Source organism: Opisthocomus hoazin, unplaced genomic scaffold (genome assembly GCF_030867145.1).
Source record: "Opisthocomus hoazin isolate bOpiHoa1 unplaced genomic scaffold, bOpiHoa1.hap1 HAP1_SCAFFOLD_208, whole genome shotgun sequence".
Taxonomy (NCBI): Eukaryota; Metazoa; Chordata; class Aves; order Opisthocomiformes; family Opisthocomidae; genus Opisthocomus; species Opisthocomus hoazin.
The window spans coordinates 40,695-55,412 of record NW_027449061.1 but is presented as its reverse complement, the minus strand read 5'-3'; the positions used below and the strand labels follow the sequence as shown (position 1 = coordinate 55,412).

Below are 14,718 nucleotides of genomic sequence, written 5' to 3'. Positions count from 1 at the left end.
ATTAAAAAAAAGAATAAAAAGAATTAAAAAGGATTAAAAAAAGAAAGAATATAAAAAAATTAAAAAACCCCAAAGAATTAAAAAAAAGAATTAAAAAAGAATTAAAAAAAAGAATTAAAAAGAATTAAAAAAAAGAATATAAAAAAAAGAATTAAAAAAACCCAAAGAATTAAAAAAAAGAATTAAAAAAAAGAATTAAAAAGAATTAAAAAAAAGAAAGAATATAAAAAAATTAAAAACCCCCAAAGAATTAAAAAAAAGAATTAAAAAAGAATTAAAAAAAGAAAGAATTAAAAAGAATTAAAAAAAAGAATATAAAAAAAAGAATTAAAAAACCCCAAAGAATTAAAAAAAAAGAATTAAAAAAAAGAATTAAAAAAAAAGAATTAAAAAAAAGAATTAAAAAAAAGAAAGAATATAAAAAAATTAAAAAACCCCAAGGAATTAAAAAAATTAAAAAAAAGAATTAAAAAGAATTAAAAAAAAGAATATAAAAAAAAGAATTAAAAAAAATTAAAAAAAATTAAAGAATTAAAAAAATAAATTAAACAGTATGATTAATTAAATTAAATTAATTAAATTAAACGGTATGATTTCACCGGGTTTAAACCCCTTTTTTTTTTTTTAATCTCTATTTATTTTTCAACCCGGCAGGCTCGGCGAAAGCTCCCTGCGCCAATTAGCGAGGGAGGCAAAACGGAACCGCGACAAAGCTCGGCCTGGCCGAACGTAACGAGCGGTGGCGGCGGCGGTGAGTGCGGAGGGAAAGGGGACCGGGGCGGGGGGGGACGCACGAAGCTCGACGGCCGCCCTCGTGCTGGCGTCGCGCGCGGCGTCGGGGAACGGCCCGGTGTCGGCGGACGTTTTGGCGGTTCCCGTCATGGAGCGCTCGGGGGCCGGCGCGAGGGCGGCGGGCGGCGTCGTGGCAGCGTCATGGCGGCCTCGTGGCGTCATGGCGGCCTTGTGGCGGCGTCGTGGCGGTGTCATGGCGTCGTGGCGGCGTCGTGGCGGTGTCATGGCGTCGTGGCGGCGTCGTGGCGGTGTCATGGCGGCACCTTCGTTAGGGGTGTCGCGGCGGGGCGCCTACGGCAGGAGGGCTTTGATGGCGGCCATGATCTTTCGGAGCTTGGCGTCGGTGTCGACGAAACCGTCGCCGTTCTGGGGGAAGGGAGAAGCGGCTGCGGCCAACCCCGAGGGGGGGGGGGGGGCTATGCCAAAGAGGGGGGGGGGTACAGCAGGGAGGGGGCCCCCACCTTCTTGGAGTGGACCAGGCGTCCGCCCACCGTCACTTCAAACCATCCCGTCACCTCCGGCGTCCCCTGGCCGCTCTGGGGGGGGACACACGGGGTGGGGGGGTCACCTCGGGCCCTGCCGGCCCTTCCTCGGCCCCCCCCGCCCCGGCCCCCTCAACTCACCACCTCCAGCGCGCCTGGGAAGCGCCGCTCCAGCTCATGCTTGAGCTGTTGGTACTGAAATATAGGGGGGGGGGGGGGTCGTCACCCCCGGGCCCGTTTTGGGGGGGGGGAGCCCCTCACGAGGGGGGCAGAAGGGGAGGGGGGCACCGCCGGGCTCGTTTTGGGGGGCAGCCCCTCGCGGGGGGGGGGACACATGGCTTACCTTGGGGCGGTAGCCTCAGGCTCCGCTGTCAGGGGGAGGGGGGCGGTCAGAGGGATGGGGACCCCTGCGAAGGGGACCCCCCCTCCTGGACACAGGGACCACCCCCCGGGCACAGGGACCCCCCCCAGGGCACAAGGACCCCCACCCAGAGCACAAGGAACCCCCACCCTGAGCACAAGGACCCCGCCCCCCCCCCTCGGACACAGGGACCCCCTCCCCGAGAACAAGGACCCCCCACCCTGAGCACAGGGACCCCCCTTCAGACACAGGGACCCCCCCCCCCCCCCGGGCATAGGGACCCCCCCGTCGCACACAGCGACCCCCTCCCCGGGCACAGAGACCCCCCCCCGGGCATAGGGACCCCCCCTCGGACACAGGGACCCCCCCCGGTAAAAGGACCCCCCCCTCCCTGAGCACAAGGACCCCTCAGAGGCACCGGGACCCTCCCCAGGCACAGGCCCTCCCCCCCCGAGCACAAGGAGACCCCCCCCCCCCCGGGCACAGAGACCCCCCCAACGGGCATAGAGACCCCCCCTCGGACACAGGGACCCCCCCAACGGGCATAGGGACCCCCCGTCGGACACAGGGACCCCCCCCCCCGGGCACAGAGACCTCCCCTCGGACACATCCCCCCCCCACCCCGGGGCACAGGGACCTCCCCCCCACGAGCACAGGGACAACCCCTCCCCGGGAACAGGGCCCCACCCCGGCCACGGAGACTCCCCCCTGGACACAAAGACCCCCCCCTGGACACAAAGACCCCCCCCCGGACACAGGAACCCACCCCGGACCGGTACCAGTAGAGCACGGAGACGCGGAGCGGCTCGGCCATGGCGGCGGCGGCTGCGGGGGGGGCGGGGGGTGCAGGAGGCTCCGCCCCGAGCCCCGCCCCGCGCTGCGGGCCGCGCCAGTGCCCCCCCAGTATGAGCCGGGCGTCCCCCAGTATGGCCAGTGCCCCCCCCAGTATGGCCAGTGTCCCCCCAGTATGAGCCGGGCATCCCCCAGTACGGCCAGTGCTGCCCTGGGGTGGCCAGGGACCCCCCCAGTACGGCCAGTGCCCCCCCAGTATAACCAGCGCATCCCCCAGTATAAGCAGCGCATCCCCCCAGTATAACCAGTGCCTCCCCAGTATAACCTGTGTGTCACACCAGTATAACCAGCGCATCCCCCCAGTATAACCAGCGCCTCCCCAGTACAACCAGCGCCTCCCCCAGTCCCCCCAGTGCCCGCCCCCCCCGGCGCGCTCCCGCCGCCCCGTGCCCGCGCAGAGCCGGGGCCGCGCTGGGCTCTCCCGGGCGGCGGCGGGGCCGGGGATGGGGGGGCGGCGGCGCTGAGCCGGGAGGGGTCCCGGCGGGGCGGGGGGGGTCCCGGCGGGGCGGGGGGGGGTCCCGGCGGGGCTGGGGGGGGTCCCGGCCCGGCGCCCCCCGCTCCCGCCGCCATGGGCGAATGGACCATCCTGGAGCGGCTGCTGGAGGCGGCGGTGCAGCAGCACTCCACCATGATCGGCAGGTGAGACCCCCCCCCCCGGGGACCCCCCCACGGGGACACCCCCTCGGGACCCCCCCGGGGCCGCAGCTGGGCGGGGGGGGCGGGGGAGCCACCCGCGGGGTGACAGCGGGGCCCCACGGCGCGGCCCCCCCCCCCTCCCCGAAGCGGCTGTGACCCCCCCTGCTGTTACCTCCCCCCGTGACCCCCCCCTGTTGTTACGCCCCCCGTGACCACCCCCCGTGTGACCCCCCCCCCCCAGCTGTGACCCCCCCCGCTGTCACCCAGTAGGTGACACTGGGGACACCGCGGGGACGGGCACGGCCCGGGGGGCTCCTTCCCGCGTGGGTTTGGGCCCGGGGGAACACGGGAGGGGGTCCCTGCGTGTCCCCCAAATCTGCCCCTGGGTCCCCACCACCTGCCCCATGGCCCCAAAACTGCCCCCCGTGTCCCCCAAATCTGCCCCCCAGGTCCCCAAACCTGCCCCCTATGTCCCCAAAGCTGCCCCCCTGTCCCCAAAACTGCCCCCCGTCCCTAAAGCTGCCCCCATGCCCCCAAACCTGCCCCCCATGTCCCCAAAATCTGCCCCTGTGTCCCCAAAGCTTCCCCCCATGTCCCCCAACCTACCCCCGTGTCCCCAAATCTGCTCCCGGGTCCCCAGATCTGCCCTGTGCCTCCAAAGCTGCCCCCCGTGTCCCCAAAATCTGCCCCCCATCCCGAAAATCTGCCCCCCGGGTCCCCAAATCTGCCCCCGTCCCCAAAACTGCCCCCTGTGTCCCCAAAACTGCCCCCCGTCCCCAAACCTGCCCCTCATGTCCCCAAACTCTGCCCCTGTGTCCCCAAACCTGTCCCCCTGTGTCCCCAAACCTGCCCCCATGTCCCCAAAATCTGCCCCCCGTGTCCCCCAGGCTGCCCCCCGGGGGGTCCCCACGCTGGGCACAGCCGCGTGGCACCAGTGTCGAGGGGCGCCCGCGGCCCTGGGTCAGGGTCGGGGTGGTGACATGGGGGGCAGGCGGGGCCAGGGGGGACCCCGGGGGTGCCATGTGTGCGGGTGGGAGGTCCCACGTGCCTGGGTGGGGCCTGGGGGGCCAGCTCCTCGCCAGACCCACACGTTGGGGTCCACGTAGGACCCATGTGGCCAGGTAGGAACCCCATGTCTGGGTCTGTGTAGGACCCACATGTCCAGGTGGGACCTACGTATCATGGTGTCCACATAGGACCCACATGTCCAGGTGGGACCCACGTGGCCAGGTCCAACCCTCTTGTCTGGGTCCAAGAGGGACCCACGTGTCCTAGTCCCACCCGTGTTTCCATGTCCAACTCACATATCCAGGTTCAGGTGAGAACCCAGGTCTCCAGGTCCTACCCATGTGTCTGGATCCAGGTAGGACCCACGTGTCCAGGTCCAACCCACCTGTCTGGGTCCAGGTAGGGCCCAGGTCTCCAGGTCCAACCCACATCTCCAGGTCCAACCCACATGTCTGGGTCCAACCCATGTGTCCAGGTCCAAGTAGGACCTAGGTCTCCAAGTGCAATCCACGTGTCTGGGTCCAGGTAGGACCCAGGTCTCCAAGTCCAACCCACATCTCCAGGTCCAGGTGGGACCCACGTGTTCAGGTCCAACCCACATGTCTGGGTCCAACCCATGTGTCTGGGTCCAGGTAGAACCCAGGTCTCCAGGTAGGACCCAGGTCTCCAGGTCTAACCCACGTGCCCAGGTCCAAGTAGGACCCAGGTCTAACCCATGTGTCTGGGTCCAGGTAGGACCCATGTTTCCAGGTCCAACCCACGTGTCTGGGTCCAGGTAGGACCCATGTTTCCAGGTCCAACCCACGTGTCTGGGTCCAGGTAGGACCCATGTATCCAGGTAGGACCCAGGTCTCCAGGTCCAACCCACGTGTCCCTGTCCAACCCACGTTGTCTGGGTCCAGGTAGGACCCAGGTCTCCAGGTCCAACCCACGTGTCCAGGTCCAACCCACGTGTCCGGGTCCAGATGGGACCCATGTATGCAGGTGGGACCCAGGTCTCAAGGTCCAACCCACGTGTCCGGGTCCAACCCATGTGTCCAGGTCCAGGTGGGACCCAGGTCTCCAGGTTCCACCCACGTTCCCATGTCCAACCCATGTGTCCAGGTGGGACCCATGTTTCCAGGTCCAACCCACTGTGTCCGGGTCCAACCCATGTGTCCAGGTCCAGGTGGGACCCAGGTCTCCAGGTTCCACCCACGTTCCCATGTCCAACCCATGTGTCCAGGTGGGACCCATGTTTCCAGGTCCAACCCACGTGTCCGGGTCCAACCCATGTGTCCAGGTCCAGGTGGGACCCAGGTCTCCAGGTTCCACCCACGTTCCCATGTCCAACCCATGTGTCCAGGTGGGACCCATGTTTCCAGGTCCAACCCACGTGTCCGGGTCCAACCCATGTGTCCAGGTCCAGGTGGGACCCAGGTCTCCAGGTTCCACCCACGTTCCCATGTCCAACCCATGTGTCCAGGTGGGGACCCATGTTTCCAGGTCCAACCCACGTGTCCAGGCCCAACCCATGTGTCTGGGTCCTGGTGGGACCCATGTATCCAGGTAGGACCCCGGTCTCCAGGCCCAAGCCCCGTATGCGGGTGCAGGCAGGACCCGTGTCCCCACTCTGGGTGGCCGCACCTCCCTCCCTCCCTCGGCGCAGGATCCTGCTGACGGTGGTGGTCATCTTCCGCATCCTGATCGTGGCCATCGTGGGCGAGACGGTCTACGAGGACGAGCAGACCATGTTCATGTGCAACACCCTCCAGCCGGGCTGCAACCAGGCCTGCTACGACAAGGCCTTCCCCATCTCCCACATCGGTACTGGGTCTTCCAGATCATACTGGTTTGCACCCGAGCCTCTGCTTCATCACCTACTCCGTCCACCAGTCGGCCAAGCAACGCGAGCGCCGCTACTCCTTCCTCTACCCGCCGCCGCTCGACCGCGACGCCAAGAAACCCAAACCCGGCCTCGACGGGGGCTTCACGGACCCCCCCCGACCGCTCGCAGGTCGGGCAGCTCCCCGGCCCCCCCGCCGCCCCGTCCCCCCAAAACCAAACGCCACGAGGGCATCTCCCGCTTCTACGTCATCCAGGTGGTTTTCCGTAACGCGCTGGAGATCGGTTTTTTAGCCGGGCAGTATTTCCTCTACGGTTTCAACGTGGCGGCCATTTTCGAATGCGACCGCTACCCTTGCGTCAAGGAGGGTGGAGTGCTACGTCTCGCGGCCCACCGAGAAAACCGTCTTCTTGGTCTTCATGTTCGCCGTCAGCGGCGTCTGCGTCCTCCTCAACCTGGCCGAGCTCAACCACCTGGGCTGGCGCAAGGTCAAGGCCGCCGTCCGCGGCGCCTCGGTTGCGCGCCGCAAGTCGCTGGGGGAGGGCCGCAAAAAGGACCCGGCGCCGCCGACCCCCGCGCCCGCGGCTCGGCCGGACGCAGTCCAGCGAGTCCGCTTACGTCTGAGCCCCCCCCGTATTGCTGGGGGGGGGACACACACGGTGCTACCCCCCCCCAAAAAAAAAATCCACCGGGGTGCCCCCCGCCCCGCGGCGGCCATCGACGTCTTCACCATGGTGCAAGCGGGGGAGTGGGGGGGGGGGGCCACGACCCGCGCCCCCCCCCGCGCTGGGGGGAAATGGGGGGGGGTGGGGGGGTATTTATTTTATATAGAGAAGCTGAGGGGGGCAGAGCCCCCCCCCCAAAAATGTCAATAAAGGCGCTGAGTGCTGGGTTGGGGGGGTTATTTATTTTATAGAGGAGCTGGGGGGGGGCAGAGCCCCCCCAAAAATCTGAATAAGGCGCTGAGGGCTGAGCGCCAGGTTGGGGGGGTTATTTATTTTATATAGAGAAGCTGGGGGGGGCAGAGCCCCCCCAAAATGTCAATAAAGGCGCTTGGGGGGTTATTTATTTTATATTTATTTTATATAAAGGAGCTGGGGGGGGGCAGAGCCCCCCTAAAATGTCAATAAAGTACTTGGGGGGGTTATTTATTTTATATAGAGAAGCTGGGGGGGGGCAGAGACCCCCAAAAATGTCAATAAGGCACTTGGGGGGGTTATTTATTTTATATAGAGAAGCTGGGGGGGGGGCAAAGCCCCCCCAAATTCTCAATAAAGGCGCTGAGGGCTGAGCGCTGGGTTGGGGGGGTTATTTATTTTATACAGAGAAGCAAGGGGGGCAGAGCCCCCCCCAAAATGTCAGTAAAGGCGCTTGGGGGGTTATTTATTTTATATTTATTTTATATAAAGGAGCTGGGGGGGGCAGAGCCCCCCCTAAAAATGTCAATAAAGTACTTGGGGGGTTATTTATTTATATAGAGAAGCTGGGGGGGGCAGAGCCCCCCCCAAATGTCAATAAAGGCGTTTGGGGGTTATTTATTTTATATAAAGGAGCTGGGGGGGCAGAGCCCCCCCTAAAATGTTAATAAAGGCCCTGAGGGCTGGGTTGGGGGGGTTATTTATTTTATACAGAGAAGCAAGGGGGGGCAGAGCCCCCCCCAAAATGTCAGTAAAGGTGCTTGGGGGGTTATTTATTTTATATTTATTTTATATAAAGGAGCTGGGGGGGCAGAGCACCCCCCAAAATGTCAGTAAAGGTGCTTGGGGGGTTATTTATTTTATATTTATTTTATATAAAGGAGCTGGGGGGGCAGAGCCCCCCCCAAAATGTCAGTAAAGGTGCTTGGGGGGTTATTTATTTTATATTTATTTTATATAAAGGAGCTGGGGGGGGGCAGAGCCCCCCCAAAATGTCAGTAAAGGTGCTTGGGGGTTATTTATTTTATATTTATTTTATATAAAGGAGCTGGGGGGGCAGAGCACCCCCTAAAATGTCAATGAAGGCCCTGAGGGCTGGGTTGGGGGGGTTATATATTTTTTAGAGAAGCAGGGTGGGGGCAGAGCCCCCCCCAAAATGTCAATAAAGGTAATTGGGGGTTATTTATTTTATATTTATTTTATATAAAGGAGCTGGGGGGGCAGAGCACCCCCTAAAAATGTCAATAAAGTACTTGGGGGGGTTATTTATTTTATATAGAGAAGCTGGGGGGGGGGGCAAAGCCCCCCCAAATTCTCAATAAAGGCGCTGAGGGCTGAGCGCTGGGTTGGGGGGGTTATTTATTTTATACAGAGAAGCAAGGGGGGCAGAGCCCCCCCAAAATGTCAATAAAGGCGCTTGGGGGGTTATTTATTTTATATTTATTTTGTATAAAGGAGCTGGGTGGGGGCAGAGCCCCCCCTAAAATGTCAATAAAGTACTTGGGGGGGTTATTTATTTTATATAGAGAAGCTGGGCGGGGGCAGAGCCCCCCCAAAATGTCAATAAAGGCGTTTGGGGGGTTATTTATTTTATATTTATTTTATATAAAGGAGCTGGGGGGGCAATGTCAATAAAGGCCCTGAGGGCTGGGTTGGGGGGGTTATTTATTTATACAGAGAAGCAAGGGGGGGCAGAGCCCCCCCCAAAATGTCAGTAAAGGTGCTTGGGGGGTTATTTATTTTATATTTATTTTATATAAAGGAGCTGGGGGGGGGGCAGAGCCCCCCCTAAAATGTCAATGAAGGCCCTGAGGGCTGGGTTGGGGGGTTATTTATTTTTTAGAGAAGAAGGGTGGGGCAGAGCCCCCCCCAAATGTCAATAAAGGCGCTTGGGGGTTATTTATTTTATATAGAGAAGCTGGGGGGGGCAGAGCCCCCCAAAAATTCTCAATAAAGGCGCTGAGGACTGAGCGCTGGGTTGGGGGGCGGCACTGGGTGACCCCCCCGGCCCCGAGCGTGGCACGGAGCCCCCCCCCCATCGGATTTGCAGCCTCTAATCCGCTCTCCGAGAGCGGGAATGAAGGGAAAGGGCCTGAGCCGGGCGCCATCTGCCGCGACCCCCCCGGGGGGGGGCACAGAGCTGCCCCCCCCCAGCCCCCCAGCTGCCCCCCCAGCCAAACCCCCGCACACGGCGCTGCCGCCAAAGGGGTTTTATTGGGATGCATGGTGGGGTGGGGGGAGCGCCGGGGGGGGTCCAGCCCCCACGGCCCCCCCCCCCGGCCGCCCCGCTCACGTCACTTCCCGGAACGCTCTCTTCTCCACGTATTTCACCCGATATCTCCTCTTGAACCTGGCAGGAAAAGGGGGTCAAAAACCTATGCCCCCCCCCCCCCGAAATGTGGGGCGGCGCCCCCTGGGCTGCCCCCAATGTGTGGGGCGCCCTGACCCCCCCCCTTGAGCACCCCCCCACTCACTTGGCCCTCTCCCGCGGCTCGATCAGGCTGCGCTTCTGCAGGCTCTTGAAAGCGGTCGCGCAGGACGCTGCCCTCGGGCTGGAAGAAATGGGGGGGGGTCACGGTGGGGGGGGGCCACCCGCGCCCCCACCGAGCCCCCTCCCCAGCGGGGGGGCTGCCGGCACCCTTCAGCACCCAGGGCCTCACCCACGCGGCGAGGGTCCCGGGACCCCCGGAGAGCCCTTCACATTCCCAGCCCCGCCGTTAGGGGGGGGGCTGCGAATCCTCATAGCGCAAGGATGGGGCTCATCATTGGGGCGCCGGCACCCCCACCCCCGAGACCCCCCCAGGAGCACCCAGCGTCGGGGGGGGGGTCACCCGCCTTCGGGGGGGGTCACCCAGCTTCGGGGGGGTCACCCAGCTTTGGGGGGGGATCACCCATGTTTGGGGGGTGTCACCCAGCTTCAAAGGGGTGTGACCCATCTTTGGGGGGGGTCACCACCCTTCAGAGGAGGATCACCCACCTCGGGGGGGGGTCACAACCCTTCAGAGGGGTATCACCCATTTTTTGGGGTGGGTCACCCAGCTTGGGGGGGGGTCACTGCCCTTCAGAAGGGGGTCACCCAACTTGGGGGGGTCACCACCCTTCAGAGGGGGGGTCACCCATCTTTGGGGTGGGTTCACCCACCTTCGGAGGGGGGTCACCCACCTTCAGAAGTGGGTCACCCATCTTTGGGGGGGGTTCACCCACCTTCAGAGGGGGGCCAGCCAGTTTTGAGGGGGGGGGTCACCCACCTTCAGAAGTGTTCACCCACCTTCGGGGGGGGATCACCCATCTTTCGGGGGGGGTCACCCACTTTCGGGGGGGATACTCATCTTTAGGGGGGGATACCCACCTTCGGGGGGGGGGATCACCCATCTTTGGGGGGGGTCACTCACTTTCGGGGGGTCACCCATCTTTGGGGGGGGGTACCCACCTTCGGAGAGGCATCACTCATCTTTGGGGGGTACCCATCTTTAGGGGGGGGGTACCCATCTTTGGGGGGGTACCCAGGGATCACTCATCTTTGGGGGGGGTACCCATCTTTGGGGGGGGTACCCAGGGATCACTCATCTTTGGGGGGGGCACCCATCTTTAGGGGGGGGGTACCCAGGGATCACTCATCTTTGGGGGGGGGTACCCATCTTTAGGGGGGGGTACCCACCTTTGGAGAGGAATCACTGATCTTTGGGGGGGGTCACCCGGTTTTGGAGGCAGTCACCCACTTTTTTTTGGGGGGGTCACCCGCTTTTGAAGGCAGTCACCCACTTTTTTTTGGGGGGGTCACCCACTTTTGGAGGCAGTCACCCACTTTTTTTTTGGGGGGGGGGGGGGTCACCCACCTTCAGCCTGCGCAGGGACTCAGCCAGCTCCCCGCTCAGCTGCACCTCCAGGCTGGGCTCCTCGTACCTGCAGGGTGGGGGGGTCAGCGAGGGGGGCTCAGGGGGTGGGGGGGGGACACTGCGACCCCCCCCCCCCGCCCCCCCGCCTCACCTGAGCCGGCCCAGGCGCCGCGGCACGGCCTCCTCCCGCCGCCGCTTGGCCTCCCGCGCTTCCCGCCGCCGCCGCAGCTCCGCTTCCCACTGCGTCACCTGCGCCCGCAGCCAGCCCGCCGCAGCCCGAACAGCTGCTGCCGCCGCTGCCGCTGCGCCTTCTCCTCCCGCTGCCGCGTCGCCTGCGCGGCACCGCGTCAGCGCCCCGCCGCAGGGGGTGACCCCCCCCCCCCCCAAAAAAACACCCCGCGCGGCCCCCCACCAGCGCCCGCGCTTCCTTCTCGCGCCGCCGCTTGCCGCTCCGTCTTCTTCTCGCACCGCACCGCCGTCTTCGGGGCGGCCGCGGGCTCCGGCGCGTCGCCTTCGTCCCCCGATTCCTCCAGCAGCCCCTCGCACTGCTCCTGGAAAGCCGTCTCCTACGCAGCGGGGGGGGGGGTCAGCAGCAGGCCCCCCACCCTCAAAAATGGGTGGGGGGTCCCTGCGCTGGGTGGGGGGGGTCTCACCGCGGTGGGGAGCTCGGCGCCGGCGGGGAGCTGCAGCTGCTTCTCCACCCTGTCCTCCGCCCTCTTCTTCCTCACCTCCGCCTCGTGCGCCCGCAGCAGCAGCGCCTTTTTTGGGGTGGGGGGGAATGGTGGTGGTGGGGGGGGGTGTTGGCACCCCTAAAATGGGGGGACCCCCCCTCGGTGCCCCCCACCCCCCCCCAAACCTGGTGGTCCTCGAAGGTGGGGTTGTAGGAGCCGCCGGCAGCGATCACCTCCACGGGCTGGGGACGGGCGACGGCTTCACCCGCAGCCGCTCCGGGCGCTGCGGGGGGGGGGGGAAGGGGTGGGTGAGGGGCTCCGCGGGGGGGTGTCCCCCCCCCAAATCCGTGTGCCCCCCCCCCGAGCTCACCTTCACCCGCTGCTTCTTGGTCTGCTGCAGGAACCAGGCGTCCTGCCCCGCCAGCGCCTGCTCCAGGGGGTCTGAGGGGACAGTGGGACCCCCCCCCCCCGTCACCCCTAGCCCCCCCCGACCCCCTCCACGGGGGGGGGGGACACACACAGTGACCCCCCCGCCCCCCCACCCCCCCCTTTCTCTTACTATCAGCCGCCCAGATGTCGTAGAAGCCCCTCTCGGGGTCGAGCGCCCCTTTTCCACCACCTTCCGCGGGGGGGGCCCCGCCGCCGCCCCCCCACTTCGCTGCAGCCGGGCCCGCAGCCGCCTCTCGGGGGGGGGCAGCACCCCCCGCTCCGCCTGCCGCTCCCAAAACTGCCGCCGCCGCGCCTCCTTCCGCCCGTTGGGGACCTGGTAGGCCAGGATGCTGCGGGGGGAGGCGGGGGGGTCAGCGGGGGGGTCCCCAAAGCGCCCCCCCCGCGCCCATCGCGCCCCCCCCCCCCTCACTTTTTGGGCGGCGGAACCTTGGAGTCGGGCTGCAGGACGAGGTCGGCGTGGAGGGGCTTCTCCCGGCCCGCGTTCAGCTGCCGGTCTGGGGGGGGGGGGACACGGGGGGGGCACCCCCAAACGCTGAGGGAATGTGGGGGGGCCCACGGCTCCCTCGTGGGGGGGTGTCCCCCCTCCCCCCCGCCAAACCCCCCCCCCACTCACCCTTCTCCGCATTGCCCGTGTCCACGAAGAAGAGCCCCTCGTCCGGCTGCTCGGCGATCAGCCCTCTGGGGGGGGGGGGGGGCAACATCAGGGACTCCCCCGAATCTCAGGGACCCCCCCAAACCCCTCAGGGAACCCCCCCAAACCCTCAGGGAACCCCCCCAGACCCTCAGGGAACCCCCCCCCCAAACCTCAAGGAACCACCTCGAACCTCGTGGAATCCCCCAAAACTCAAGGACCCCCCTAAGCTTCAGGGACCCCCCCCAAAACCTCAAGGCCCAGCCCCCGAACCTCAGGACCCCCCCAAACCTCAAAACCCCCCCCATACTCAAGGACCCCCCAAGACCTAACATACAAAAACCTCAGGGCTGCCTCCCCCGAACTTGAGACCCCCCTGAACTTAGGACTCCCCCCCAAACCTCAAGCACCCCCTCGCAACCTCAGGCCCCCCCCACATTTCAAGCCCCCCCCCCAACCCTCAAGCTCCTCCCTTCAGGCCCCCCCCCAAACCTCAGCCCCCCCCTGAACCTCAGGGGCCCCCCCGAACTTCAGGCCCCCTCCCCCAAAACCTCATGGCCCTCCCAACCTCAGGGCCCCCCCCCAAAATCTCCAGGCCCCCCAAATAAATCTCAGGGTCCCCCCGAAGTTCAGGCCCCCTCCCAAAACCTCATGGCCCCCCCAAACCTCAGCCCCCCCCCCGAACCTCAGGGCCCCCCCCCGCCCCTCACCGCCTCCTCACCCCCCCCATATCACCTCAAGCCCCCCCCCCCCCCCCCCCGCACTCCCCGGCCCCCCCCCGCGCCCCTCGGGCCCCCCCCGCGGCCCTCAGCCCCCCCTCACCCCCGCGGCCCGCTGCTGCAGGGCCACGTCCTCCAGGAAGTCGCCGATCTCGCGGCCCAGGCGCGCCTCGGGGCCGGCCCAGCACTTCCAGCCCTTCTTCCGGTTGCGGGGCCCGCGGGGGCGGCGGCGGCGGGGGGGCGCGCCGGGGTCCCGCGCCCCGGGGCTGAGCCCCACGAACGGCGTGGTCGGCGCGGCCGCCGACATCTTGGGAAGAGAGAGCGGGCAGAGGGGCCGGGCCGGAAGCGCCGTGACGCCACTTCCGGTTTCCGAGGGGCGGGAAGGAGGCGGAGCCTCCATTGGGGAGGGCGGGGAACAGGGGGCGCCATCTTGGGGAGGGCGGGGAATAGGGGGGACGCCATCTTGGGGAGGTCGTCGTCGCCATGTTGGGGGGTGATCGCCGCCATCTTGGGGAGGTCCCCCCCCTTGCACCCCCCCCTTTGCAGCCCCCCTGCACCCCCCATTGCCCACTCACCTCCCCATTGCACCCCCCTTTACACCCCCCCTTGCTCCCCCCCGTAGACTCCCCCACACCCCCCCTTTGCACCCCCCATTTTCCGCCCCCCCCCTTGGACCCCCCCCCCGCCGCAACACCGTGGACTCCTCCAGCCGCTTCCTCCCTTTATTAATGCTTTGGGGGGGAGGGGGGGGGTGTCCACGCGGGGGGGGCCACAGCCCCGGAGGGGGGGGGGGGGCCTGGGGGGCTCACGCGGCTCGGGGTGGGGGGGGCTCAAGGGGGGGGGTTCCTGGGCAGCGGGGGGGGGGGTGGTGTCACTGCGGGTGCCCCTGGGTGGGGGGGGGTGCCGGGGGGGATCTGGGGGGGTCACTGTGCGGCGGGGGGCTCTGAATGGGGGTCCCTGGGCAGCGGGGGGGTGACTGGGTAGCGGGGATCCCAGATGGGGGTCCCGAGGGGGTCCCCTGGGCAGCAGAGTGGTCCCAGGGTGGGGGGGGCAGCCCTGGGGGGCTCTGGAGGGCCCAGGGGGGGTCTGGGGGTGTCACTGGGCGGCGGGGGGGGGCCCTGGGGGGGGGGGGTGTTACTGGGTGGTGGGGGGTTCCCTGGGGGGGGGTCCCCGTGCAGCAGGGGGGTCCCTGGGGGGGTCCCCCTGTTGGGAGGGGGGTCCAAATCTCCCCGCCCTGCTTCAGGGGTGCAGGGGGGTCTCAGATAGGGATCCCCGTGCAGCAGGGGGGGGTCCCAGGTTGGGGGGGGGGCTGTCACTGGGTGGCAGGGGGGTCCCAAATGGGGATCCCTGGGGGGGGTCCTTGGACAACAGGGGGTCCCAGGGTGGGGGGGGTGTCACTGGGTGGCAGGAAGGTCCCAAATGGGGATCCCTGGGGGGGGTCCTTGGACAACAGGGGGTCCCAGGGTGGGGGGGGTGTCACTGGGTGGCAGGAAGGTCCCAAATGGGGATCCCTGGGGGGGGGGTCACTGGTGGCAGGA

The 14,718-nt window shown here is 64.7% G+C and overlaps 2 protein-coding genes and 1 pseudogene across 2 annotated transcripts; 1 reads left to right on the top strand and 2 right to left on the bottom strand.

The window, feature by feature from the left end:
• Positions 1 to 590: 590 nt before the first annotated feature.
• Positions 591 to 2,472, bottom strand: LOC142360354 (selenoprotein W-like). The gene is made up of 5 exons (XM_075412525.1): positions 2,415 to 2,472; positions 1,618 to 1,642; positions 1,416 to 1,469; positions 1,254 to 1,328; positions 591 to 1,158 (listed from the first exon to the last, which is right to left on the bottom strand). Exons 1-5 carry the CDS (start codon positions 2,447 to 2,449, stop codon positions 1,084 to 1,086), a joined length of 264 nt encoding a protein of 87 aa, XP_075268640.1. The 5' UTR covers positions 2,450 to 2,472; the 3' UTR covers positions 591 to 1,083.
• Positions 2,473 to 2,993: 521 nt separating this feature from the next.
• LOC142360359 (gap junction delta-2 protein-like) lies at positions 2,994 to 6,675 on the top strand (annotated as a pseudogene).
• A 2,449-nt stretch (positions 6,676 to 9,124) lies between these two features.
• LOC142360358 (ribosome biogenesis protein NOP53-like) lies at positions 9,125 to 13,487 on the bottom strand. Its single transcript, XM_075412530.1, is given in 17 exon segments — positions 9,125 to 9,223; positions 9,348 to 9,397; positions 9,399 to 9,425; positions 10,710 to 10,776; positions 10,861 to 10,973; positions 10,976 to 11,041; positions 11,122 to 11,151; positions 11,153 to 11,275; positions 11,363 to 11,467; positions 11,566 to 11,619; positions 11,622 to 11,663; positions 11,751 to 11,821; positions 11,940 to 11,981; positions 11,984 to 12,159; positions 12,240 to 12,324; positions 12,444 to 12,509; positions 13,286 to 13,487. Coding segments are annotated over 17 exon segments (1,380 nt in total). The 3' UTR covers positions 9,125 to 9,162.
• Between the last annotated feature and the right edge of the window lie 1,231 nt (positions 13,488 to 14,718).